The 23,962-nt window shown below is 49.3% G+C and overlaps 7 protein-coding genes across 7 annotated transcripts; 5 read left to right on the top strand and 2 right to left on the bottom strand.

The window, feature by feature from the left end:
• Positions 1-412: 412 nt before the first annotated feature.
• MIND_00804100 (uncharacterized protein) lies at positions 413-2,794 on the top strand (the record flags this gene model as incomplete). The annotated part of the gene is made up of 3 exons (XM_037364720.1): positions 413-707; positions 761-2,050; positions 2,100-2,794. The coding sequence occupies 3 exons, from the start codon at positions 413-415 to the stop codon at positions 2,792-2,794; spliced, it is 2,280 nt and encodes a 759-aa protein (XP_037217962.1).
• Positions 2,795-3,899: 1,105 nt separating this feature from the next.
• On the top strand, positions 3,900-4,721 carry MIND_00804000 (uncharacterized protein; the record flags this gene model as incomplete). Its single annotated transcript, XM_037364719.1, has 5 exons — positions 3,900-3,992; positions 4,052-4,177; positions 4,231-4,288; positions 4,338-4,409; positions 4,460-4,721. The coding sequence occupies 5 exons, from the start codon at positions 3,900-3,902 to the stop codon at positions 4,507-4,509; spliced, it is 399 nt and encodes a 132-aa protein (XP_037217961.1). The 3' UTR covers positions 4,510-4,721.
• Positions 4,722-4,769: 48 nt separating this feature from the next.
• MIND_00803900 (Pectinesterase) lies at positions 4,770-6,328 on the bottom strand (the record flags this gene model as incomplete). Its single annotated transcript, XM_037364718.1, has 8 exons — positions 4,770-4,982; positions 5,031-5,064; positions 5,117-5,126; positions 5,187-5,436; positions 5,484-5,537; positions 5,591-5,845; positions 5,902-6,126; positions 6,170-6,328. 8 exons carry the CDS (start codon positions 6,326-6,328, stop codon positions 4,770-4,772), a joined length of 1,200 nt encoding a protein of 399 aa, XP_037217960.1.
• Positions 6,329-13,454: 7,126 nt separating this feature from the next.
• MIND_00803800 (Ectomycorrhiza-regulated protein) lies at positions 13,455-14,669 on the top strand (the record flags this gene model as incomplete). Its single annotated transcript, XM_037364717.1, has 2 exons — positions 13,455-13,767; positions 13,825-14,669. The coding sequence occupies 2 exons, from the start codon at positions 13,455-13,457 to the stop codon at positions 14,667-14,669; spliced, it is 1,158 nt and encodes a 385-aa protein (XP_037217959.1).
• A 171-nt stretch (positions 14,670-14,840) lies between these two features.
• Positions 14,841-18,379, bottom strand: MIND_00803700 (uncharacterized protein; the record flags this gene model as incomplete). The annotated part of the gene is made up of 18 exons (XM_037364716.1): positions 14,841-14,855; positions 14,905-15,028; positions 15,073-15,227; positions 15,279-15,339; positions 15,389-15,744; positions 15,802-15,846; positions 15,896-16,114; positions 16,161-16,240; positions 16,292-16,764; positions 16,935-17,273; positions 17,321-17,361; positions 17,414-17,499; positions 17,550-17,569; positions 17,629-17,719; positions 17,773-17,848; positions 17,906-17,981; positions 18,027-18,061; positions 18,125-18,379. 18 exons carry the CDS (start codon positions 18,377-18,379, stop codon positions 14,841-14,843), a joined length of 2,547 nt encoding a protein of 848 aa, XP_037217958.1.
• Positions 18,380-19,699: 1,320 nt separating this feature from the next.
• On the top strand, positions 19,700-20,448 carry MIND_00803600 (uncharacterized protein; the record flags this gene model as incomplete). The annotated part of the gene is made up of 5 exons (XM_037364715.1): positions 19,700-19,815; positions 19,867-19,891; positions 19,937-20,056; positions 20,105-20,362; positions 20,419-20,448. 5 exons carry the CDS (start codon positions 19,700-19,702, stop codon positions 20,446-20,448), a joined length of 549 nt encoding a protein of 182 aa, XP_037217957.1.
• A 332-nt stretch (positions 20,449-20,780) lies between these two features.
• MIND_00803500 (Oxidored-FMN domain-containing protein) lies at positions 20,781-22,303 on the top strand (the record flags this gene model as incomplete). Its single annotated transcript, XM_037364714.1, has 10 exons — positions 20,781-20,847; positions 20,898-21,033; positions 21,081-21,123; positions 21,180-21,189; positions 21,236-21,285; positions 21,336-21,413; positions 21,457-21,547; positions 21,597-21,764; positions 21,817-21,957; positions 22,008-22,303. 10 exons carry the CDS (start codon positions 20,781-20,783, stop codon positions 22,301-22,303), a joined length of 1,080 nt encoding a protein of 359 aa, XP_037217956.1.
• Positions 22,304-23,962: the final 1,659 nt, after the last annotated feature.

The raw sequence follows: 23,962 nt of genomic DNA, 5'->3' as shown, positions 1-23,962 counted from the left end.
ATTATTACTGTGACTCAAAAATGATCATTATATGATTATCTGTATATGTTATCACTGCATGGATTCAAGTGATATGCGCTGAGCGGCCCCAGCCTGTGGTGTTCTGATTTTTCTTTTCTTGCACTTCTATTTTAGGAAATCGCGCCACACAAAATTTGAATGTCAATCAACGTAATGACCAAGCCACTGGCACTTTGGCAGGCAAGCCTCCGCCTCGTTTTTGTCTGCCGCCCTTGCATTTTCCCCGTTCTGAGGCATTCGCGCCACACAGAAGATGCGTGGGAACGGGATCACGATGTATGGCACCGCTTCTCGCTTGTCTTCCAATGACTGTCATCTGCTGGCGCCTAATGCTTAAAGGCCGGCTCAACAGCCCGTCCACAACCTCTCATTCTACTGCGCATCCACTGCAATGCCTACGATGACAACCAGCCCTCCGAGGCCACCTGCCCCACGAACAGCGAATGTGGCGCTCCCCCTTGTGACCCCTTCGCCCCCCGGAGCCCGTCAATTCTTCAGATCTCCGCCATCGTCGTGGGGTCAAGCCGCGCAGCATTGGACCAATCCGGCTGCATTCTACACCCCGAGTCCGAGCGAATATTACTCGCCTGTGTTCAGCGATATCCAGGCGCTGGCAAGCTTTCACCCTCTCCCGGAGCTCCGGATGCCTCAGCCATCACGAGTATTGCTGGACGTGACTGCCGCGCGTGAGTTACTACCCTGTGTTTCCTCGTTTCTCACCTTGAATGACGCGTCATAGACCTGCAAGCCTCTGTTGCAAGCCCGCCCCAATTCAGTCCTGCCCACGGACCCACTGAATGGGGTAGCCATCTTCCAATCCAGTCCCCTCCAGGCATTCTTCAGCCTCCACCCCGACGTCCACTACTCCCTCCGCCCCGAAATCAGCCCACTCCGCGCCCGCCATCGCCCGCGAGGGAACAGACACCTATCGCTATCCCTGGCTCGCCGCTCCCGCGCGCGCTGGACATGGAATACCGCAACTTGTTGGAGTACCAGCCAGATAGTCACATTACCGGCCGCCGGAGCCACCGGATCTACGACGATTCTGACAGCGAGGATGACGAATTAGAGCCTTTTTCTCCAACGGCGCTGCGCAGCCCGACGCCGGCCCCTCTTGCTGGTTTGTCATACCAACTTGGACGCTCTTCGCTTGGAGACAACCTCGCTGCTGATGAACGCCATGACCAGAGCGCGGCCCCTGGCCTCTTCAATGCAGGCGTTTGGCAAGGAAACTCCCTTGTTCCGCAGACTTCAAACGACAATGCAGTCCCCGGCCCGTCAACCCTACAAGCGTTTCACCCCCAAAATTCGCATCTCGCTGTGAACGGGCCATTAGCAGGTCCGTCACGCGAAGGCTTTTCGCCAGGCAACGCTTTTGTACATGGCGCTCCGTCAAACCAAGGCTTTTCGCAAGACGGCACCGGTCTTCGTCAACATTCTCACCATAACGCAACTCCGGGTCCGTCAAATCCGACTTTTTTTCCATATGTTCCTCTCTGGCAGGCGACCTCAACTGAAGCAGCCGGCCTCAGGCTGCCGTACCCACTCCCGATTGAGGACATACCTTTGTTGCTTGCGGACCCCGACAACCGTGCTCAGGAGACTTCTCAGAACAACGAGACCCAGTTTGGCTCATTTAACCCTGGTCTTTCTCAACAAAACTCCCTTGTTCGTCAGACTTCAAACCACAGCGCGCCAGACCCGTCCAACCCAAGCTTTTCGGAACAGAGCCCCTTTGTGCTTCAAATGTCCCAGCGTAATGCGACCCCTGGGCCGTCGAATCAAGGCTTTTCGCAAGACAACGCGCTTATTCGTCAGAATTCACATCGCAACGCGACTCCGGGTCCGTCAAACCTGAATGCTGGCAATTTTCAATATCACCCCGCTCTCCGATCTGCCAGTGCGTGGGGGTATGCGACTGCAGGGCCGTCAACTGGGGCACCGGGTATGTCGGCCAGAGCGAATGAGCCGCGGGTAATCCACTCCATTTTGAAGACGTCCCCTAATCACGTACCCCGGGCGCTGCGCAGTAAGTCTCCCTTCCTCATGGGCATTCTGAGATTTAATAAGTTTAAAAGGTGCCTCAGCTGCCCCGCCCCGTCCAGACAGCGGTGGTAGCGCCGTTCCGCCCCGAAAATGGTACACTGGTACTATCTTCGACGAGTTCTCCATCTTTGGAGGCAGGCCTGTGGAGATTCCCCTGCGCGACGAGCATATTGAGCTGGTGTGGCCGTTGCGACAGCAACAGGGGCGGCCCAACCGCCCAGGCTTCATCAGCCCATGCATAAAATACGACATCGCTCGTTCCCCGCGCGAATCATACGGTGTTCTCGACATTCGCGTGGCTGGCGGCCTGCCTACCGAACTCGCCTTCGACGACATTCGCATGCCTGTTTCGAGCCATATGGTCATGAACACCATGCTCATACTTGCGGAACACGCGCCCAACGGCGTTATCCAGCTTGAGCGGGCCGGGCCGGAGGGGCTGCGGGTGCTGGACGTCTTGGAGGGGATTTACCAGGCATATAACACGGAGCTACCGGACATCGACGAGATGACGGTGGAGGACCAGGCCACGTTGATCACGGCGATGCAGCAACGCACACAGGCACCGCCGGGCGGGCCGCTGTCGGACGAAGTGCGGGCGATGCGGCGCAGAGGAATCACCCATGTCGATTTGCTGGGAGTTGGCCGCGCGTTTGATGGGCTGTCGAGGAAGAGAAAGGGATGGCAGCTGCATTTCAAGGATCTGCAGTATAATCCGCGTTTGTAAGTCAACCGTGCCATTTTCTCTCTTCTCTTTGTCGTTTCCTTCCTACAACACTACTTATTTCAAGTTCGCCTACTTATATGTACCCATACAATTAGATGCCGGAATGTCGCGTTAAACCATGGTAATCACTCACCATATCTACCTACATTTTGTCTTCGTAAGTATTACGTTCATCGCCGTTCTGCCACTGGTGGCATATTATGTTTTCGTCCCATGCTCAACTTGCTCTGGTAATAGCATAGTATGTATAAATACGGTATGCTCTTAATAACGATGAAGTCAAGTCCTTCAGTGGTTTGGACCGGACCGGCGCTCCGAATGACATGTGAGCTTGTTGATTCTTTGATGCGACAAATCCGTATTACTCATTCGGGTCGTTTACTTACTTTACTCCCGACCGTCGTCGTCGTCGCATCGGAAACTTTTGAAGGACCGTCTATAATCTTACTGCTCCTACCATGGCATCCCCATTTCCCCTCCTGACGGTAGCGCCCTACCCACGGGCCGCTCACGACTACATATCTGGCTCACCAGACTGTCACTGAACGGGACGGGAGGCCAGCAGCTGCAGGTGTGTGGCTGATTCTGTCAGTATGAGTCCTTCAGACTGTCAGTTAGGTACCTCGCAAACGTACGATGGAGGACCCTGCAATGTGGTGCCCGGCTAATGACGAGAAAACCTCGGTGGATCGAGGGGTACAAGCCCATGTTTTCGGATGAATGTCGCCTCCGTGGGACGGTCGAGGCGACCTCTCTATTCAACCAGCCCCGGCTTTCTCCTGCATCTTCGCTAGGGCACGATCCTCGCTGCTCGCATCCGTCAGCCGTCAATCCCAATGTCGATGATACCCATTTTGGCGTGTGAGAATGGAGGGGCCTGCTCAGGAACGCATAAGCTCCCGAGCGAAGTTTGGCTCAGTCGCAGTCTTGGCATGGGCGACTGAATGGGCGGAATCAACAGGTGCGCAACGTCTATAAACCGACTATTTACCTTGCCTGACGTCGTGGTAGATTTCGGCAAAGGCCAGAGCTGCTTCGCCGCCGATGCAAAAGAGGATTATAAGCTCGACTGCTCGAGCTCTGGTTCCTGGAACCTCTATTCGCCATGGCCCCTTCTCGTTCCTCGCTCATCAAGCTTTTGCTGCTCGCCGTTGCTGTCCAGTGGTCGGTTAGTGCGGTGAATGCAGCCGCGTTAACGGTTAGTCTATGGTTTTGCCTCAATTCGAGTCATTTCGCTCATGCAATCTATCTATCTAGACAAGTAGCTCCTCGACTCCAGATGCTGGAACGACGACTTGTATCACATTCGACTTCCCTGGAGAAACAGATGCGGGCACGACTACTGATTCAAACGGAATTGCAGTAACTCCAGTCACCAGCACGGTGCGTCAGCGTCGTTTGGAAGGAAAAAACATTATTGATACTTTGTGGTTAAGACTCCTGGTGCTGGGACGACTACGGATTCTAATGGAATCACTGTCACTCCCAAGGCAAGTTGTCCGCCCACTATGACAATATGTTACTCATAGTAATGTGGCTTCAGAGCTCTTCCACCAAGTCCACCCACAGTACCAGTACCTCCACCGTCTCACACAAGCAGACTTTGACTATCACGGTATTTGAGCTTCATTATTTGTCTTATACTGTTCTTTGACTCTCTTCCAGAGCAGCTTCCCACCGCCGAGTTGCTGGACGACTGTCGTCTCCATCCCTAAACAACCTGTGCCCACCACTTGGGTGGCCTCGACTCGAAGCAGCAGTGCGACTGGTGCGGGAACGACTACCGATCCGGTCGATGTACCTGGAGGTGGACATGGTGGACACACGAGCTCAAGCACCTCCACTCCCGGAAGTTATACGACTCTTACTGTGTGCAGCGTGAGTAATCTTTCTTCTTCTGATTCAAGCTTATCCCTTTGGACAGTAATTTCATCGAACGAATGATTTTTTCTGGACAATGGACACTTTTACATAGCTACTCCAAGTATCTTTCGTCGACCCAATCCTTCCAATCTGGAATCGTGTTTGCCAAGTTATACTGCTGTGCCTCCGTCTCCGTCAACACCGTCGAGAAGTTGGGTCTGTTTGCGCCGACGACCCCATCCCCAAACGAGTTGGATTCCACGAAGAAGACGAAGTCCGTGCGTGCGTCGCCAGGGTTCCATATCGACCAGAGTGTTTTGTTCATCTGCGGGGGAGCTTATTGAGCAGCTTCATTGATGGAAACGGGACAGACCGCTGCTGCAATGTCCGTGTTTTTGAAGACGACGCTGAGGCATATGGTTGAGCCGAAGGCAAAATATCGTTATCGTCAAGACCTACCGAGCCCATGCTGTGGAAATTTGAGATTATGGGAGATATATGCAAGGCTGGACGAACCCCCCCCAAGGACGCCCTAAGAAGACGTTGTCGGTCACATTCGGAAACGCGTCGGGGGCCGCGATTATCTTGTTCTCGTCGAAGACATCTGTGGGGGAGGCTTGAGCTGTGTGGTTGCTTGTGCAAAAGGAGGGAGGCGGACAGATGCCGGTGTCGTTGAGTTGCCGCCCGTGGGCGGTGATGCAGCCTGCGCCTTGGCTGGCGATGGTGTTTCCTTGGAAGTAGGCAATGGAACGCCGACCGAAGATATAGTCGACGGCGCCCTGTGAGGGTAAGAGTTTGGAGACACAGACGGGAAGATATTGCGCACTTCGATGTAGGATTTGAGGAAGACATGACTGCCAACGTTGGTGTAGAGAGTGTCCTATCGAATGTGGGTTCTCCATCGGTGTTTCAGTTGCATAAACTGAAACGCACCTGGTAGGAGAACAGCCGACACGCATATACACCCAGTCGATCTGCTTGGGCACTCAGCGCAATGGCCTGGCCATTTGTGAGCGCTACGCCGAAGTTGTTTCGGATGTCGAGGTTGTACAGCGAGACGTTGGCGGAAAGGACACGCAGCGTCCCAGTAAGGTCGTCGCTTCCTGCACCGGTCGCAAGTGATGCATTGTGGATGAGGGTCACGGTGTTTTGGGTGAAGTCGAACGCGTTTTCGGTGTAGCCAACAAGCTGCAGGTAAAGTCTTCAATTATATCAAGCGCTGAGGAACATTGAAATAAACGCACCTTGACAGGTCCGGGCCGCGATATATTGACCTGCTCAACGTATACTCCGGGGAAGATGAAGACTTCTTGCGGCGTTTTGTCGGCGGGGAGGGAATTGACCGCTGCCCCAACGGAGGAGAATTCGCGTGGACCAGAGCTCGTCGACTTGGGATTGACGATCACGGCGCCAGGAGGAGGCTGGGTACATTCCTGAGATAATACACCGCGACCCAGGAGGAGGATCAGCTGCAGAGCAAGACAAAATCGGAGCCTCTTGAAGGCGAAAGACATTAGCCTCCACGCAAGTACTCGTGCCGCCCGCTAGCTCCATATTTAAAAGACCAGCCTTGCTGGCCGTCCCTGGCTGCAAACGCGGTGACTGAGCAGCTGACGAGAGGCGGGCCGGCGGGCGGGGTCTTGTCCCCAAATAGCGAGGAAAGTCCGGCATCGAAGTTTTGGCTCTTTTCCGCCACAAGGTTCGATTCAACCGCCTTTGCACTCTCCCTACCTCTGCACTAGTCCGTGCTGGCGCGGAAAAGGCCCCATCCACACACAGGCTCGGGAACGCCCAGTGGTTGTCGGAGACGTCGGGCTCGGAAGCCGGCGCGCGTGAGTAGTAGGGCCGCCGAAACAGGAGTATTCTTCCCGATACAAAGGGCTCACGCTGACCAAACTACCGTCCTTCACATGATCGGCAACTGCAGCCTCATCTGCCATCTTCAGATCTTGCATCATGGCGACGAAGCAAGTACGTGGAAAAAAAGATTCTTTGCTCCGATATCCGATGGGCAGGCTATCGCTCGCAATCTGTCTTGTGACCGGACGAGCTCGAGTCTCCATATATACTTGACGTGCAGTCCCAACTCTCTAGGCTCTCCTTCCCTCGGCGACCCTGAGCCCAAACTGGCTGGGCCTGGGATACAGGCTCGAGCGCAAGGTGTGTGGATCGTACCGTTGGCTGAGGTTAACGGCCTCATGCATCAAAGTAGACGCTCGGGGCCCCGGGATGTGTCCACCTCAGCGAGTTGCCGCTCTTCCGGTTGTGCCAGAATGAGTGCGTAGTTCCAGTATCGACTCATCGATGCCATATTCTTATTTCCTTTTCTTTCCCAGTTTCTCCCATTTTGCAAATTATGCGTATTGGCTTCGTCTCTTCGACAATTGCCTCACTTGGAATCTGCCGACTTGGCACCCGTTCTTATAGGTCCCCTTATACAACGTCCTCACCAGTCTCTGTCGAGCATGGAAGTCGAACCGAACCGCGCCTGGTCATTTAATCCATCAGATGTGTAAGTGTTTTGCTCTATTTCGCTCCTTACAGGCCGAACTCTGAACTTTTTTTTTACCAGTGGCACCATTGAGAAGCAAGTTGTGAAGAAAGTTGTATAAGGTGGATTGATGGAACTGGGTATCAAGTTATTAGATTCATCCTTTTGAGAGAGAAGAGGGGTATTTGTTTCCATATCTTATGTCATGAGCCTGTATATGTCTGACAACAGGGGGGAATGAGCTTTGCTAGATCTGATCAGGTATACTCAGACTGGATCATTTCTTTCAATTCTACTAGATAGGGCTGGGGCTACACCCCAGCTTTGAACATTACCTCAAGTTGAATAAAGTGAATTTTTAATTACAAAAAGAAATCTCACTGATAATTACAGAATAGCACACAGGTGCCCAAGGACCTTCTTAAATATCTGGTCTACTATTGTCTACATAAATTATAACTGAAGTTAGTAAACTTTCTCAACCTATTTATTGATTTGTAAGCAAATTCAAATTAATTAAAGTAAGAAATACTTAGTACAAATTTAGGTGTTAGCATAGTAAATAGCTCTAGATATAATATTTTTATGGTACTTGGTGCAAGATATCATGTACAGCTTTATATCCCAATGAGGATTGGTCACATTTTACAGCTTTTAATACCAATTAAATTGAGTTTGCTGCCTTTGTTTGTCCCCAACTGTATAGCGGCAGTTGCAACACGTCCTCAACCAAATCAAAGAGAAGTGGGACCCCTATAAAGAGGTGGTGAAGGGGCCAGATAACGACTGTCAACAGCCGCGAGAGGGTGGACTGTTTGTCCCGCTGCCATCAGTGGGAAACAAGACTCAAGGCTTCTGAGTAATGTGACAAAAGCGCTGACACGGCCAGTGGAGTACATTCCGCGACAGAGAAGACGGCATGGCGCCCAGCACGCCAAAGGGGAGACAATGGTGCACATATCAGCAAAGGTACGGCACCCATCCAGACATGCTGTCACATGCAGCCGCGGCCCGCGGGAGGGGGGGGTCTTCTTCCAGGAAGGCAACAAGAGGAACTGTGCAGTGTGAATCCCCCAACATATACACCAGGCCAAGATGGCAGCAGAAGCGACGGCACTCATTATAGCGCTCAGACTGGTCCCCAGAGGGCCCCCCCTGATGATCTGTGCTGATTCAGACAAATTGGCAAGGTGTAGGAACAAGAAACTGACCACATAGGAGAACTGCGGCTGGATAGGAGTTAAGGACTGTAAAGTCCTGAAATGCCTGGCTGCTGAGACACGATCTCAAACTGCCATAACCGTCTTCAAGACGGACGACAAAACGGCGGCTGGTAGAATGGCCAGAAACCTGGCAGACGCTGGAAGTCAGCTCTTGGCACAGACGAATGTGGACCTCAGAGTCCCCGAAGGTTTCCATGCACATAGACTCCGACTGAGCAATGTGAGAACAGAGAGACATATATAGGGCCATCATGGAATGCCGTGCGACCCCAGCGGAAGAGCACAACAAGGCAGATCAAGACAGAGTGACGTATGGTAGATCCGTGACAGAGGCCGAAATATGGCTGACAGCCCAGAACAAGGATTTCTCCAGACAGTTCAGGAACTTTATGTGGGGTGGAATCCACGATTCCTACTATGTTGACAACTAACACAGAAGTTTCCCGCATGGGGAAGAAATCAGTAAATGTGTAAAATGCGGGGTGACTGAGAACCTAGAGCACATACTGACAAAGTGTGGCTGCCTCATCTAGAGAGAGGTACTGTAGCATTTTATTCAGTTCGTATGTCACACGTCACACTGCCTATAAAATTCGATTTTTTTTTTTGCATGTCATACCATTTTGCGCAAAATTCTTGTCCGAAAGAGGCAATTTCTAACATTTCCGGGTGCCTCCGCCGCCAAGAGCTTCCTAATTAGGAAATAATTCGAATTCATATTTTCGTATCAGATGTCACACGGCTTTGGGCATTCGAATTGAATAAAATGCTACAGTATGGACCCTGGTCAAAGAGACTTGGCAGAGACAAGGGGAAGATTGGCCAATGGTGTCACTGGGCACTGTCCTTGGATGCGGCTTTGCCTCTTTCTGGGATGTAGATGGCCACAACTTCAGAGCGAGACAATGCCTATACCGCATCATTATGTCTGAAGCTGCATACCTTATCTGGAAACTACTCAACAAGAGGGTACTCCAGGATGCCAGGGAGGAACACTCCCATATGGAAATTAAAAATAGATGGTACAGCACTATAAACGGCAGACCCTGGCAAGAAGACCTGGAGGGAGTAAGCTACCTATACTAGAGCCTAGTAAGAGACACATGGTCCGATGTAATAACAGCACAGGGCAGAAAAGACTGGCTAAAGTTGCCTAGGGTTTTAGTGGGTTCTGCACAAGGCCGACTAGCAGATGGCAGCAGTGGATCCCCAGGGCCCACACTGCCGCGAAAGCAGCGAGTACTAATATATTTCCCTGGATGGTGACCCCCTCTCTCCCCATAGGATGGTCTGTTTTATTCACCTTCTACACTTTACATGAATCTAGTAGGATAACTTTGTTAACTGTACACTTGGGGACAAACAAAGGCAGTAAACTCAATTTTAGGCACAAGGAGTATATAGAGAGCTTAGCTGACTTCAGATTCAGATTCAGGGACCCAAAAAAACCCTATATACATAGCTTACATAATATTCTAACATACCATTGTGTTTGGCCAAAATTTTGGACCTGTTGAACACAATTAAGTGTACCTCCGTCTCTACCTGGCAACATCAAGTGGACCCAGCCTGGGTTGGTGCCTAATCTAAGACTGCTGTTGCACTTTGGGAGACACCTCTGTGCTGTTTCTGCTTTCTCACAGCCCTCCAACATGTGGCAGCCTCATGTTTTCTAGCAGGTACTCACGATATGTCAAGAAGTGTTACTTATGTGACCTGGATATTGATGACCCCATTGTGGGCTGGTGTGACATTGAATTTCCTCAATTCTTGTTCTCCATCTCTAAAATGGATACGATACACCACTACCTGAGTTTACAAGTCAGCCAGCTTATGATGTTTAAGCACCAGATATTCTCTTTGATATGGCTAAAGAGTCAACATATTTAATGATTATATTATATCAAATACCAGTGTCAATCCATAGTACTGTCCTATTTTGATCAAGTGTCTGTGACTTTTTCAGAATTTAAGACTAAGTTTTTCTTTTGATTTATGGTGATTTTTAACAAGGAGCTTTTTTGGCGATGTAACGTGTAATACGGACACTTGATCAAAATGGTACAGTACTCTTGGAACCCTACCTGCTACTACATGATCAATCCTTTTTAGCTTAACTAGCGAAGGAGATAGAGGCCTATTAGTTGTATATCAAGTAGTAATTGGCCCATGCTGAGGCAATTATTCAGCTGGCACTCTAGGTTACTTAATTATGGCGGTCAAAGTGGGGAAGTATCAAATTTCCACACACTTTGTAAAAATTTGAGTTTTCCGCAACATTTTGAACAAAAAACTATTTTCCATAGCTTTATATCCCAAAATTGAGAAAAAGTTGCAGATTACAGCCATTTGTCGAAATTCGTCACATATCTCAGACTTGAAATTTGTCACATATCTCAGACTTGACGACTTTCCCACAACATTTCTTTCCCGCAACACTTTCGCGACTTTATCTCAACTTGGCTGGTGCTGTCAAATGTCTAGTCAGCCTCGAGCTGCTGGTGACAAGTGGTGGTTTCGTGCCGTAGTGCCAACTGCTGGCTAGAGCCATGTCAGACGATAACCACAACATTAATTGGCAAACAGCACTCGCTTGCTGTGGCTAGGTTAACCTTGTTCCACGCAGACACGGACCCAGGCAGCGGTGTCGGGTTTGGCCACCTCGGTTGTGAGTGGGCCCCAGGGTTAGCCAGGGCATACATCCGATACACGGGGTCGGTGGGGTGGGCTGTGAATGTGCCTGGGGTAGTGGTGCTAGTGGCCCACGGGACAACAACTTGACGGCAAACCCTCCCGCAGCGGAAGCAGGTTGCAAATGTCCAGGCCCTGGACTGCGCCAAATTGGGACGACGTTGACAATACTGCGCATGACAGCGGAAGATAGTCGGAATGACTGGTATTGAAGATAATGTTGCGGATTGTTAATGTTGCGGAACAAAACAGTTGCGGAAATTATGCACTCAGAACTCTGAAAATATTTCGCGGATTTTGGGAACGGCTGTGATCCGCAACTTTTTGTCAAGTTTAGAAAATAAAGTTGCGGAAAATAGTTTTTTGCTCAAAATGTTGTGGAGCACTCGAATTTTTATAAAGTGTGTGCAAAATTAATACTTTCCCAGTTTGACCACCATAACTTAATGAACCCGGTCCATATACACAGGCAAATTTTAAAACTTTCTTTTCTTATTGAAAGATGAATTTATCACACACTTGCCAAAATAGGCAAGTGTCACGCATGTCACGGTCCGTCGGTCCCTTGAGGAGGGCTTAATTTCTTTGGTGTGTTACATGTTCCTATAATTTTTTCTCCTTCCCCTTGGCTTGTATCAAACCCACAGTCTCTCGACTCGGCAGGCGGCTGTTGGATCTCTATAACATTGAGGAAATTGATTATTGTAGTACTTACTTTTTAATATGTGAAATAAGTATATACCTTTTTTTTTTTTTTTTGATTCCCGTTATTTGGCCTCTACAAATGTATGTACGGTAGCCATCAGTGATGGCTACAACCAAATACAATACAATACTCAATATATTGGGTTATAACCCAATACAATCCATATATATATCCAGGGTGACAAAAATTTTGTAGTATGGAGTATATACTATATACTATTGAGTTTTCTCAGAGGCCTATATAGGCAGTATCTCTGGGTTATGCAAGGTGGTATGAAGTCAAATTCTCTCAGATGAGGTATTTTCTGAGTCTTTGTTACTATACTTTCTAGGACTACTGTAGCGTTCTGTCAGAGTGAAACACTTGGAGGACCGTTACAGGCCTGAAACACTGAAACAGCCAGGATTATGCGCGGAAATTCCCTTTTTGGGAGTGGCTGTGGGCGGAAATTGCCTTATTTGGATAGGTTTAGCGCCGAAACAGAGCGCCCGTTACGCGTTACGTTTCACTCTGACAGAATGCTACAGTATATCTCATATCTGACTAAAAGTTTGGATGCTGCTTTAACCACAGCTTCAAATGAATCACAAACTGACCCATCTAAAGACCCTCATTGTCATATTAAATCTTCAGTTATATCACTGTCAATAGAAATTTATAGTACAGCCAAAAGTACAACATCTCATATCAATTATAAGTCTAGTTTAAATTTCAAAATTTCCATATATAGAAATTTGATGACAATAAAAAAGACTGTAAGTATTATGACAAGAAAAGGGTTTTATAATTAATCTATTAGCAAGACATTCATCTTATTACCTAGTTTTCTCTTGATCTTATCTGTGTATTCACTGTTTAACTATTATATTTGACTATTCAAAGCCTTACTTAGTTAACCTCAATATCATCTTTTTGCAGATCTCAGACTCTCAGAACCTATAACTAAGATGTTATTATTGTCCACAGAACTATACTCGATGGTTAATAACTATCAGGATTATAATATATAAAATAATATTCTAAAACAATATATTATCTACTATATCCTCAATATATTGGGTTATAACTCAATACTATCCATATCCCAATACAATACAGCCTTGGAGTGTATATGGATAGTAATTAGTTGGAGCCTTAGCCATCACCTTGTGCTGCCCGAATCCAACGTTTTCTCGTCCCGTTTCTGTTTTGCCTCGGTATCTTGCCCTTTCAGCCACTGTGCTCGGGGCGGCGGCGGCGTGAAGGTGGGTGAGTGAAATGAAATAGTGTCCTGTAGTCATTATATGTTGTTATTGTGTGGGTGCACGCCGTTCTTCGCGCCTTATGTACCTTGAAATTGGATTTCATTCCACATCTTCACTGGCGGCAGCGGGACAGTGAGATGAACTCAGCATCTACTCAGATTGAGTAGACATTTGCACCGCCGGCAAATCGGAGTCTATACTAGTACACTTAAATATATCCCTCAACAGCTTTCAGAGCTTCGATAGTGTTCCATCAGCCTCGCCGTTGACATGTGGTTGCCAGTGTGCCAGTGGCCGCGTAATGCTTTCCCATGGGATACTAGTCAGTGGTTTAAAGCCAAGTGCGTGGACTCCCCACTGTTGGCACAGCACCCCACGCCACCCACTTGCACAAACCACCGTCCATAATCTACACACTGCGACAGTGGCTTTGGTGAAGAACATGTCTTCAAGTTCCGAGCCTTCCTATGAGTCCTGGGGGTTTACCACAAGCTCCCCAGGTTCTCGTGGCGACTGTGACTTCGAGTCAGAGTCATTGTTGCCAAGACACCCGGGCCGGCCGATATATGGCTCCGCCACTGGCCTCTCCCACTGGCTTCAAGTTACTGCCGACCCAGTAGCAATGCCAATCCCAGGAATAATTTCTTGGACAACCCACGACTCTAGATTTGAGCTGGAGAAAGAGTCCATATTCTCAGAGTCAGGCTACTTGCAAGCTACGACCAATACGAGGAGTAGTGATATGCCAGTGACCGGTATGCCGCTCTACTCATAGTGAACGAGATCACTACTTGCTGACATGTAGCCAACAGCATCCGCCCAGTTCCCAAATGTCAGCGTCGGCGGCGGCGACAACCTTCAAGTTGCTGAATATGAGAGGAATATAAGTTACCTCTCATTTAGTGAAGCAACTGATAAGTTGCAAGTTGCAGATACTAGTAGGTCCATCAATCCACCTTATATCAATGGTGTCTTTACGACGCTACATCCGGCCAACTCCGACAACTACTTCAGCAATGATATTGCTGCTAGTCATCCCACTAGCAGTGAGCCCAAGAGCAAGTTTGATTTTGATGATTGCTCATGTCCATTTGCTGGCGACTCGGATAATAGTGCAGCACTGTGCACTGGCACTGCCAACTTGAATGATATCAGTGCTGCAGGTTTACATCCTCCAGCGCTAGCACCATTCACTGGCCCGGGCCCTCGCCTCGACTTCTCCCCTTTTCAATTTGTCAATTTCGAACCCCCGATCCACCCTGCCAGTGCTTTCCCACAATCTATCTCTACCCGCCGGTCCCGCCCTTGTCCTACAGGGTTCAAATTTGGCTTTAACACGAAGTCGCTGGTGCCAATCGATGCGCCAATTCAGAAAAAGAGGCAGCATACTTCAAAAACGACATCCACTGGCCAGAGGGAATTAGTAGAAGACGAGGAACCCCACCAAGAAGAGAAGACGGAACAGGAGATTATGGCTGAGATCAAGAGGCTAAAAAATACGTTGTCAGCAAGAAGAACTCGAAAACGGAAGGTGGCACACCTTAACCGCCTCCAAGATGAGCTGCAGATCCTGCAAGGCGAGGTGCGAACGCTCAATAGCATGAACAGGAAACTCAAGGAGCAATTGAGTCGAGCTAATCGCATGCAAAGCCCGTAATTGCTATCGGCACGGGCTTCAATTTTCCCTCTTTATGTGACCTCATCACCACGACTGCTTCCTTGTAATACCGCTCGCGAGTATGACTGAACGCATCTTAGTTTACGTTTTTCATTTTCATTTCCCATCTTACTATATAGTGTCTTGACTCATTGCCTCAATAAATCACAACTATATCCAGAATTTCTGCAGTTGAGCATGAGCGAGTGGGTGTCAAGGCAAAAGAGTTACTAACCTCGCCCTTGCCCGTCTTCTTTCGCTCCTCCAACAGCATCTCTGCCTCATGCCTCCAGTCCGTCTCGAGAATCCTCCCTAGCCGCTCTACTACGGCCCCCATCGTCATTGTCGGGAGTACGAAGCTAGATGATAGTAAGCGACAGGCCTCAAACGCAAGAGGGTTTACCTTGAGATTGGATTCCGCACAGCTTCGTCGACAGCCCTGACAAATCCCTCCGTGTCGCCCTTGAAAATGTTGTACACATATGGCGCCTCGAAGTGCTTCAATGTATTGTGTTGCGAGTTCCATCGCGCCTTGTCGCCTGGATTCACCGTATCCCACTGACAATGACAGATAAGTGAACGGTACAATAAAAAAGGACATGGACATACAGATAGGATGGGGTTGATGAACGGGACACCGAGACAGAGTGCGTCGTATGGCGTGGGTGAGCTTGAATAATGGGTAAGCAGGATGAATTTCCACCGAACGGTAGACCCACATCGCTGGATGACCAACGCCAATCAGGACTTTCGAGTGGGCTAATGCCTCATAAAATTTGGGCTGCGGCAGTAATCCACCATTCGTCACGTATGCCGGCCAGTAGTTGGGAAGAATTTCCTCGTGAACGCCGGCGAGGAACTGAAAGGTGGTATTAGTCGATTGTTCGACAGAAATAGCGGCTCTCGCAAAAGCATCCGTGGCCCAGGAGCTTTCTTCGGGTTCGAAGTACTTCGCGTTCTTCGCTAATACATATCCTTGGTGTCTGCGGTCTTCAGAAGCCACGAATGTGTGGCGACTGCATTGAGGCTCGATACTATAGCCCAGGTATGTGTTGTTGTCCGGCTCCGGCCGATACTATCGCGAAATGAGCCCGTCTTCCCAAAAGAAAACAGCAAACAGAAATGGACTGACAGGTTCCGGATTGAGGGTCCATTTCCTCCCCAGCGGATGCTCAGCCTAGAAGAGATGTCAGCCACAAGGACAATCTGGGTATTGACGGACACACTGAATCCCAGAAATGGAAAGAAAGCATTTTCCATATCGGCACCCCGTGAGGATGGTTTTCGCGACGAACGCAATTGTCGTCCTTGAAGCACTTGTGGGAATTGGAGCCGTCGACAATTACGATGGGGACCATGTTCCCGAATATCTGGTAGAGACTGACGGTCTGGGATAGGCCCGTTGTGTAGAGATAGCTGTAGCCCAAACTACGCAGAGCGATAAGCTGCAGTTGCGTTATATGCAAAACCAAGAAACTGGGCTCGACACACCGTGGAATTAGCCCATATCGCTTCTCCACCATTGTCTCCCCGTAATGCGCCGCGGAATGGTCCAGAGGAGAGTATAACGACTGCGCAGATATGAGTAACAGTAACCGACGCGAAAAAGTAGAAGCACACACTTTTTGTCTGATTCCGCCCACAGTTACCCTGCTCTACACACTCGAAAAGTCTCCTCAGCATCCTCTCGTTCTCCGCAAACAGAGTATGGTCGTCCGCATCCACCTTGCTGGGAAATAGGATGCGCGAAAGCGCCGCCACGTTAATCGTCTCTGCAACATCTGACTCCCCATCTAACCAGACGATATCTTGAGGGTATTGCGAGAAGTTGGTGGTATAGACCGATAGCTGTGGGGATAGTCGCCCTGCCCAACGCGTGATTGTCGTTTCTTGGAGAAACAACAACGCCAGAAGGCCAATGGTGCAGGCAAGCAGGACAGTCGTGCGGAGGTGGGGATTGAGACAGTGCCCAAGCAAGTTAGGAGGCGCGGTGAGTCTCCGAATGCGCTCAATGATGAATGGCGCACTTGTCGAAGGAGGAGCCCATTGGGGAAGGGCCACTCTGGCGGTGGGAGCGAAGAAGGCTTCCCGCCGACTTAAAAAGCCAGCCGTCAGCCTACGGCACCACTAGAAGTTGTCCTTGGTCCATCAGATGAAGCAATGGTGCATATTGTGTCTGGAGCCATTGTAGTGGACGAGGCGAAAATCGATGTCGTGGAGGGGAGTAACGACAGTAAAAAGCATTATGTCATTTCTGATCTCTACCTCGTTTCTGTGGTTTCTACCTTGTCCTCACCCTCAGTCCCCATAGTCCGAGTAGTACTGGTACCCAATGAGCTTTCCAACGCTCCCAAGTCCAGAGTTGTCTCCGTTTCCCTTGTCTCCCCGCCACTAGTGCTGGAGGCGAACCTGAGGGTAGTCTTATCTGTTCTCCGGCCCTGATGCTGCATCTCGGCGTCTTGCTGGTTTTCCTTTTTCGCTAGCGCGACGCGGGCCGTTATGAGCGCATTTGCGATACCGATTGCAGCGGGCACGCTGTTGATAAAGCCGAACTGGATTTTGAGATTTCGCAGGTGAAGGATGGCGTAGAGTAAAAAGTAGGCACTGAAATGCAGATTAGAAGGTAATTCATTAAATACGAGGACGCGTACGTGAACCCGGCCGCGCTCTCTACGAAGATGGCGACAACGCGCTGTGTCAGAGAGTTGGTATGGCACCAAGTAGCGACAGTTGGCAGCACTGACCGTTAATTTCAAGTGACCCGCAGGGCGGACGACCCGGACACTCTTGGCTGCTGAAGTGACGCGCCAAACACCGTACCAGATGAATACTAGAAGCACCGCAGTGAATCGTAGCACGCAAACCGAGCAGAAAACCTACTTGTACAGTAGATATTCGTCCTATCAGAAGAGAAATAACGGCGTTAAGTACTTGCAGCATGGAAATAGAGAGACTCAACGCCAGGGTAAACGCGACGGATGCTGTGATAGTGTTCTCCACTATGTCTAATGACCCGAGAGCGGTATCCACGACGGATATCGTTTCAGTGACTGCGGCGTGGATTATCAGGACGATATTGAGGAGTCAAGCGTCTGTGGCTTACCGACAAGACCAACGAAACATAGAAACGGTGGTATGATGACTGTCCATCTCCTCCAGATCGCCCAAAGACGATACAACTGAGATTTAAAAGTCAGCACTACTCGTTCTGAACATGCGGTAGGACGATGACCCACAATCATCCCATCTCCGATGGCTAAAGAAAGCTCAATGAAAGTATTCTGAATTGTCTCCGAAGGTTGCGTCAGAGAGCTGAAGAACTCCGTCGAAGCGTGGCCACCTCGGTAGAACACGAACCCCTCAAACGTCCGTTGTACTGTGAGTATCCAGACCTATCAGAGCAGAACTTGCAGTCAGCACGGTCATGGCTGATAGATCTAAAGAAAGAACCGCACAATGCTTATCGCCACAAATAAACACCAGCTTGCGGCGAAGATCGGGGCTTTGAACGCTGTCCATATCGCAGAGCTCCTCCGCGATTGCCTTGTTTGCCGTGCCGCAAACAGATATGTGGACAGCAGGAACAGAACGAAATAGATTCCGTAGAGCAGCGTCCCCAGCGTCAGACTCCACAGGTCGTCAAACTCGAATGAAACATCATTGGCGAATTGGTTGGATGCTTCGCCAGGGGTAGTCGCGTTGGAGGCCATGTAGAAAAGAGAGGAAATGGCAGGAAAGGTGGGAGGGAAAAGAATGGGATCGGCGGTAGACGACCTCCGGGATGACGGTCGCGGGCTATATATAAAGATTGGCGTCGTGTTGGTAGAAGACACAGCTTGCAACAGCTTCGCTGTCGCCGGTATCGGGGGCCCGGAAACTCCCCAAGTAATCGTATGCAGACGTCAAGCCAGTCGAAAAAGCTTAGGCACCATCTTGCCTTGGTGAAACGACAGATTATAGCTGAAGTATAGTGATTCGTCGTCAAGGAAAGCGCAAAACGCTACCTTATGCTCCATGGCTTATCCATGGGAACCTAATCATCCTTGCCAGATAGCGGCAGAACCATTTTTGAAACGAGGCGGGCATGCCTCCACTTAGATTGACGCCCGTCTTGTTCTTGACTGCCACGAGTAGGAATTCGGCGGTCTTCAGGAGAGCATGACATGCAAGGGAGGGTATGAGTATTGGAGGAAACCTATTTGACTGCTCATTCTCCAAAATTGCCGGACAGGAGGAAAAGAGCTGTGACACGTGTGACTGCACGTCACACTCAGGCTTCAAACGGTTTATTGTGACATTGTCAGCATCTACAGCTAGGCCCCGACCATGTACAAGATACGAAGCTCCAAGACACTCCATCGACCCGACACATGGCTTTTCTCTCCTCCATGTCAATTTCTACGGGACCACTGATAGCAAGCCTCGACAAAACGCCGCCTGCGGCTGACGTCCAGAATCCGGAATACACAACGAACGCGAAAATGTTCAAGAAAGAGAGAGCTTGGAGTATAGCGGTGGGCGCCGACCTTGTATTCGTGTCTCTTCAGGTTGAATGGGCCGCGGGTGCCGAGTAATGCGACGGGACCTAGTACCTTGCAGTGGTGCGCAAACCTCTTACCCTTCTATTGATCATGGCCTTTCTGACTGCTTCACAGGAACTTCGATCAGCGAAAACAAATCCTTCGCTGTAACCTATGGGCAAAGACAGGGCCACTATTACAGCTTTTTCGCTGCTGTAGTACTCCACGACTCGAGTGACACTGTCTCTACCACCAATAATATCGCACTATCCCGCGCAAGTCGAGTTTGCAAGGAGTAGCTCGCAGGCAGAAAGACGCTAAGCTATAGGCCACCCAGGAGTCTGGCCAGCGCGGTCACATGACGGCGGAGGTGGAGCTCTGACGCAGTCGTGATATCATGGACGATCCCCCCACCCGTCATTAGCGGCTCATCCACAAGCTTTTCGTCACACTTAACTGGACCAACGACAAATATTTCTTCTTCCTTCCCCCCATATTCTCGACCCAGCCATGCAGTCAACAACCAGAATAACCTCGCAGCCAGTCCTCCGCGCCAGCGGTCTGAGGCTGGGGCCTGCCAAACAACGAGTCACTGCCGCTTGGCTGACAACCGCGCGGTTAAGCAGGTCCGTTCATTATTAACCGTCCTCTGGATTGACTCTGACGATACTGGCCAGCACTGTACATGGTAACGACGCCGAGGTAGGACTTACTCGTCAGCGCGTTGCTTGCTTACGCCGGTACAAGACGCTAGAGACGGAGAAATCCCGAAACCTGAAGAACATCCAACACAAGACCTCCACCCCCCACAAACACGCGCCGGGCTGGAACGAATATCTTGCTACATCTTCGGAAGCCTCTGTCAAGGTCATTTTTACTGCCCCGTATGTCCGTCTCCTAATCTCTTCTTGATAGGCAGACAAAGCCACCGGCGCCACGCTTTCCGAGCTGCAGCAGTCCACCGTGCAGCACATTTCTACCCGGCATCCTCATACTGCGAAGACGACGGACAAGTACGAGGCCTCGTTTTCTAAAGAAAACGTCAGCGGACCGCTGAAGAGCGCTGGCCCCGGCGAAAAGGACACAGATGGGCTCGTCAAGCGCACCGTTAGCGAGCAGAAGAGCGGCAAATGGAAGGACGAGAGTGAGAAGATGACTGGCAGCGAAGAAAGCGTGCGTTCTCCAATCTCAATGGGACAGCCATTCTGACTGGCAGTCTTCGGTTGCAGGTCAAAGCGGAACGTGAGACTTTTGCTTAGATACGGGAATCTGCAGCTGAAGCAAGCACTGAAATCCAAATGTATTACTTATTGGCCCCATTCCAACCATTGTACTAGTAGCATCACAATCATAGAAACCATTCGACGGTCTGCAAACTTGCGTCATCAGGCTGACTAACGTCGACGGATCACCGACTTGCTCGTGATTCGAATCTTGAGCTGTGCAGCGCATCCCCGACTCTTCTTCGGCAAGGTCGATGACAACCAGCGCGCCCGCGGCCGCTAGTTACGGCTTATCAAGCTGGCTTTCCAATGGCGGCATATAAAACAACGGCCACCTCCAGCGAGTTCCATCGCGCCGACTTCAAGCAATGGCCCAAGCAAACATCCTCTTTACGTCGCTTCGACTGGGCAGCACTACTATTCCCAACAGAATTGGTGAGGAAGCTCCTGGTGACCCACGGCGCTCCCGGCTGACCACCGTATAGGAATGAGCGCAATGACGCGCAATCGGGCAGCGAAGGGGTCGATACCGACTGAGCTTATGCAGGAGTACTACGTGCAGCGTGCTACGAGCGGGGTTGGATTCATCGTTTCGGAGCAGGTGGCTATCTCCTCTCAAGGGTATGTGGCCGCAGTCGATGGGTTTTCCATATTGATCCAAATACTAGCTCCCAATGGGAAGACCTTCCTGGAATGTGGACCGACGAGCAAGTGGCGGGTTGGAAGAAGATTACAGATGCTGTCCAGGTAGCAAAATATATGCCCAGCTTGGTCACTGTACGTGCTTCGTTCGTCTACTAAGCTAGAGCTGACCCGAGTGCAGCTGGCCGGACATCGCATCCCGATGCAGCACTCCAAAAGGCGTCTGGGGAGGTGCGTCTTCTGACATTTTGCTCAACTGTTGACCGATGAATGGCGTCTAGCCCGTCTATGGCCCTTCTGCCATCGCCGCTCGTGGTGGAAAGTTCCGCTTTCTTCCTGGCGAGCCTGGATACGTTGTCGTATGTCGCCTCCTTTTCCTTGTTCATTCTCTCAAGACTTTAGCCAACGCCCATACCAAATCCACGGACTATCATCGCGCAGTACAAGCATGCTGCCCTGAACGCGAAACGGGCTGGCTTTGACGGTGTCGAATGTCTGTTTTTTTAAAATTCCATTGTACTCCCGTCTCATCGTCATCCTAGTGCATGCTGCCTCGGGCTTACTCATCTCCCAATTCCTCGACTCAAAGGCCAATCAAAGGACCGACGAGTGGGGCGGTTCTCCGGTCAACCGGGTCCGTTTCGCGCTCGAAACTCTTGACGCCTTACGGGAGGTGTGGGGGAAAGATGTCAGCCTGAAGATCTCGCCAGGTATGTGGGGTTTTGTTGTTGCCCTCCACAGAGCCCCTCATCCTACGGCTAGCGAATGGCACAAACGATGTCGGCATGCCGCTGGAGGAAACAATTGCGACATTTGGGTATCTGTTGAAGGAGGTCGACACACGCGGGCTTGCGTATGTCTCGATTGTGCGCTACAACGCTCAGAAGGACGCGGTATACGATGGTATGCGGCCTTTTGTTCTCGGCTTCTCTTGTCTGAAAAATAGCTTGTAGGCAAACCCCGTGGTACTCCCCACGACGTTCTTGCGACCTACGCCCCTTTCCTCTCCAACACAAATCTCTTCGCCAACGGCGGTGTTACCCCCACCGAAGCTGTGTCGCTGCTGAGCGCAACCGAGCCGAGGGTCGATGGAGTGTTCTTTGGAGCACCATTCATCGCTCATCCCGACTTGCCCCAGCGGATTTCACAGGGCAAGCCGCTCGATAACGCGCTCAAGTTTGCTTACCTGTATGACAAGCTGGAGGAGGATTGGACGGTCGGGTATACGGACTATCCGAGGGCGATATGATTGTCACGTGATCTTATCTTTCTTTCTTGTATCTGCATTCACACCGGATTTGGTAAAATATCCCTTGAAGTAGAAACTGTTCTAGATTCTGGTAGAATCTAGAACCAAATCAACCTGTTTAGATTTGCCCAGAATATACTTTTTGGAAACTGAGATTGATTTTGGTCAAATATATACTAGTTTTAGCAAGTCTGAAGTGAAAACTATCTATGGCACTGAAACTATGCCTGAAATGGTTCATATCTGCGCGCATATATTTGGTCATGATATCACGCATATCAAATGTGGCGAAACTGTCAGTGAAATAAAGGATTTCACTGACAGTTTCAGCACGGATGATACAAAGAAAATCAGCAGTGGAGAAATGCACATAGATTCTCTTTGTTTCTATTTGCATTTCTTCACTGCTGAAACTGTAGGTTTACAGTACAATGAAATCATTGTTGAAATCTCAAATTTATTCATGTCAGAAATTGTGATTAAAACTGTCAGTATATACATTGGAGAAATTGTAAGAGATATTGTATGTATATCAGTGACTTGAGGGTCAACCCTCAAGTTAACCCTCAAGTCAACCCCAAGGGTCTGACCTCCGGGTAGACCCTACAAGTTCAGTCTCCAGCTACATATTCAAACACATAATTAGTGTCAATAGGATAACAACTTTGTAATGACTTTACACAAACTTTCTAATAAATGTTACCAGATTGTAGGAACCCTTAATACATGTTACTATTCAGTTTAGACTTATGTTTCAAAGTCAATGGTTGAGTCAGAAAATGCAAATTACTGACCCAACCCTGAGTTTTCAAAACAGTGGTAGGGCCATATCTCAATGAGTTCTTATCCATTCTCAACATGTTATATATGGGCAGGAAGGTATTCAATAGGCCTACAAACTGGTATTCAACATAAAGTTCATTGCATACAAAATCACAGACTTTATTACAAAATATATTTTGACTATTAGATTGTTAACCCAATTACTTAATGGTTTCTAGACTTTTCATTAAAAGTTAGATATAGTCAGAAAGGTATTTCAAAGTTCCACAAACTTGATTTCAACCCTGATATGGTTGATTATAAAACCACAGACTTTCACTACAAGTTAAGGTTTATTGAATTAACTTCAAAATTCAAAGTCAACCAAATGACTCCATATTGTATATGGTAGTAGAGCTTCATTGATTGAGTAAGTATTCAGTTCAAACCTATTCAAAATTTATAATCATTGACTCACAGAAGGTGAAATACTCACAAAAAAAATATCAACTTTGTTACTTTAGGGCTAGCCTGGCTCAAATAGTATTAGCACTAAATCCCTCTTCCCGTTTACTGCTTACCACTTGTAGGGTCTTACCACTTGTAGGATGGAGCACAGGTATAGCTCTGAGTCTGCTTAACTTGACTCAGACCCTGACTCTGACTCTGACTCAGACTCAGACCCTGACCCTGACCCTGACCCTGACCCTGACCCTGACTGTTACAGATAAAGGGCTGCTGGGTCTGAGTCTTGAAAGGCAGACCCTGACCTTAACAAACTCTGCCCCTTCTGGGTATAGGTCCAACCAGGTCTAGGTTGACCTACAGGTCACAGATATGGAAGCAGAAAACATGTTTAGAACAATAATTTATATGTTTTGCTATATTATCTTGTGC

Source organism: Mycena indigotica (assembly GCF_014461135.1).
Source record: "Mycena indigotica strain 171206Taipei chromosome Unknown Mind.scaff0007, whole genome shotgun sequence".
NCBI lineage: Eukaryota > Fungi > Basidiomycota > Agaricomycetes > Agaricales > Mycenaceae > Mycena > Mycena indigotica.
This window is presented reverse-complemented; position numbering and strand designations above follow the sequence as displayed.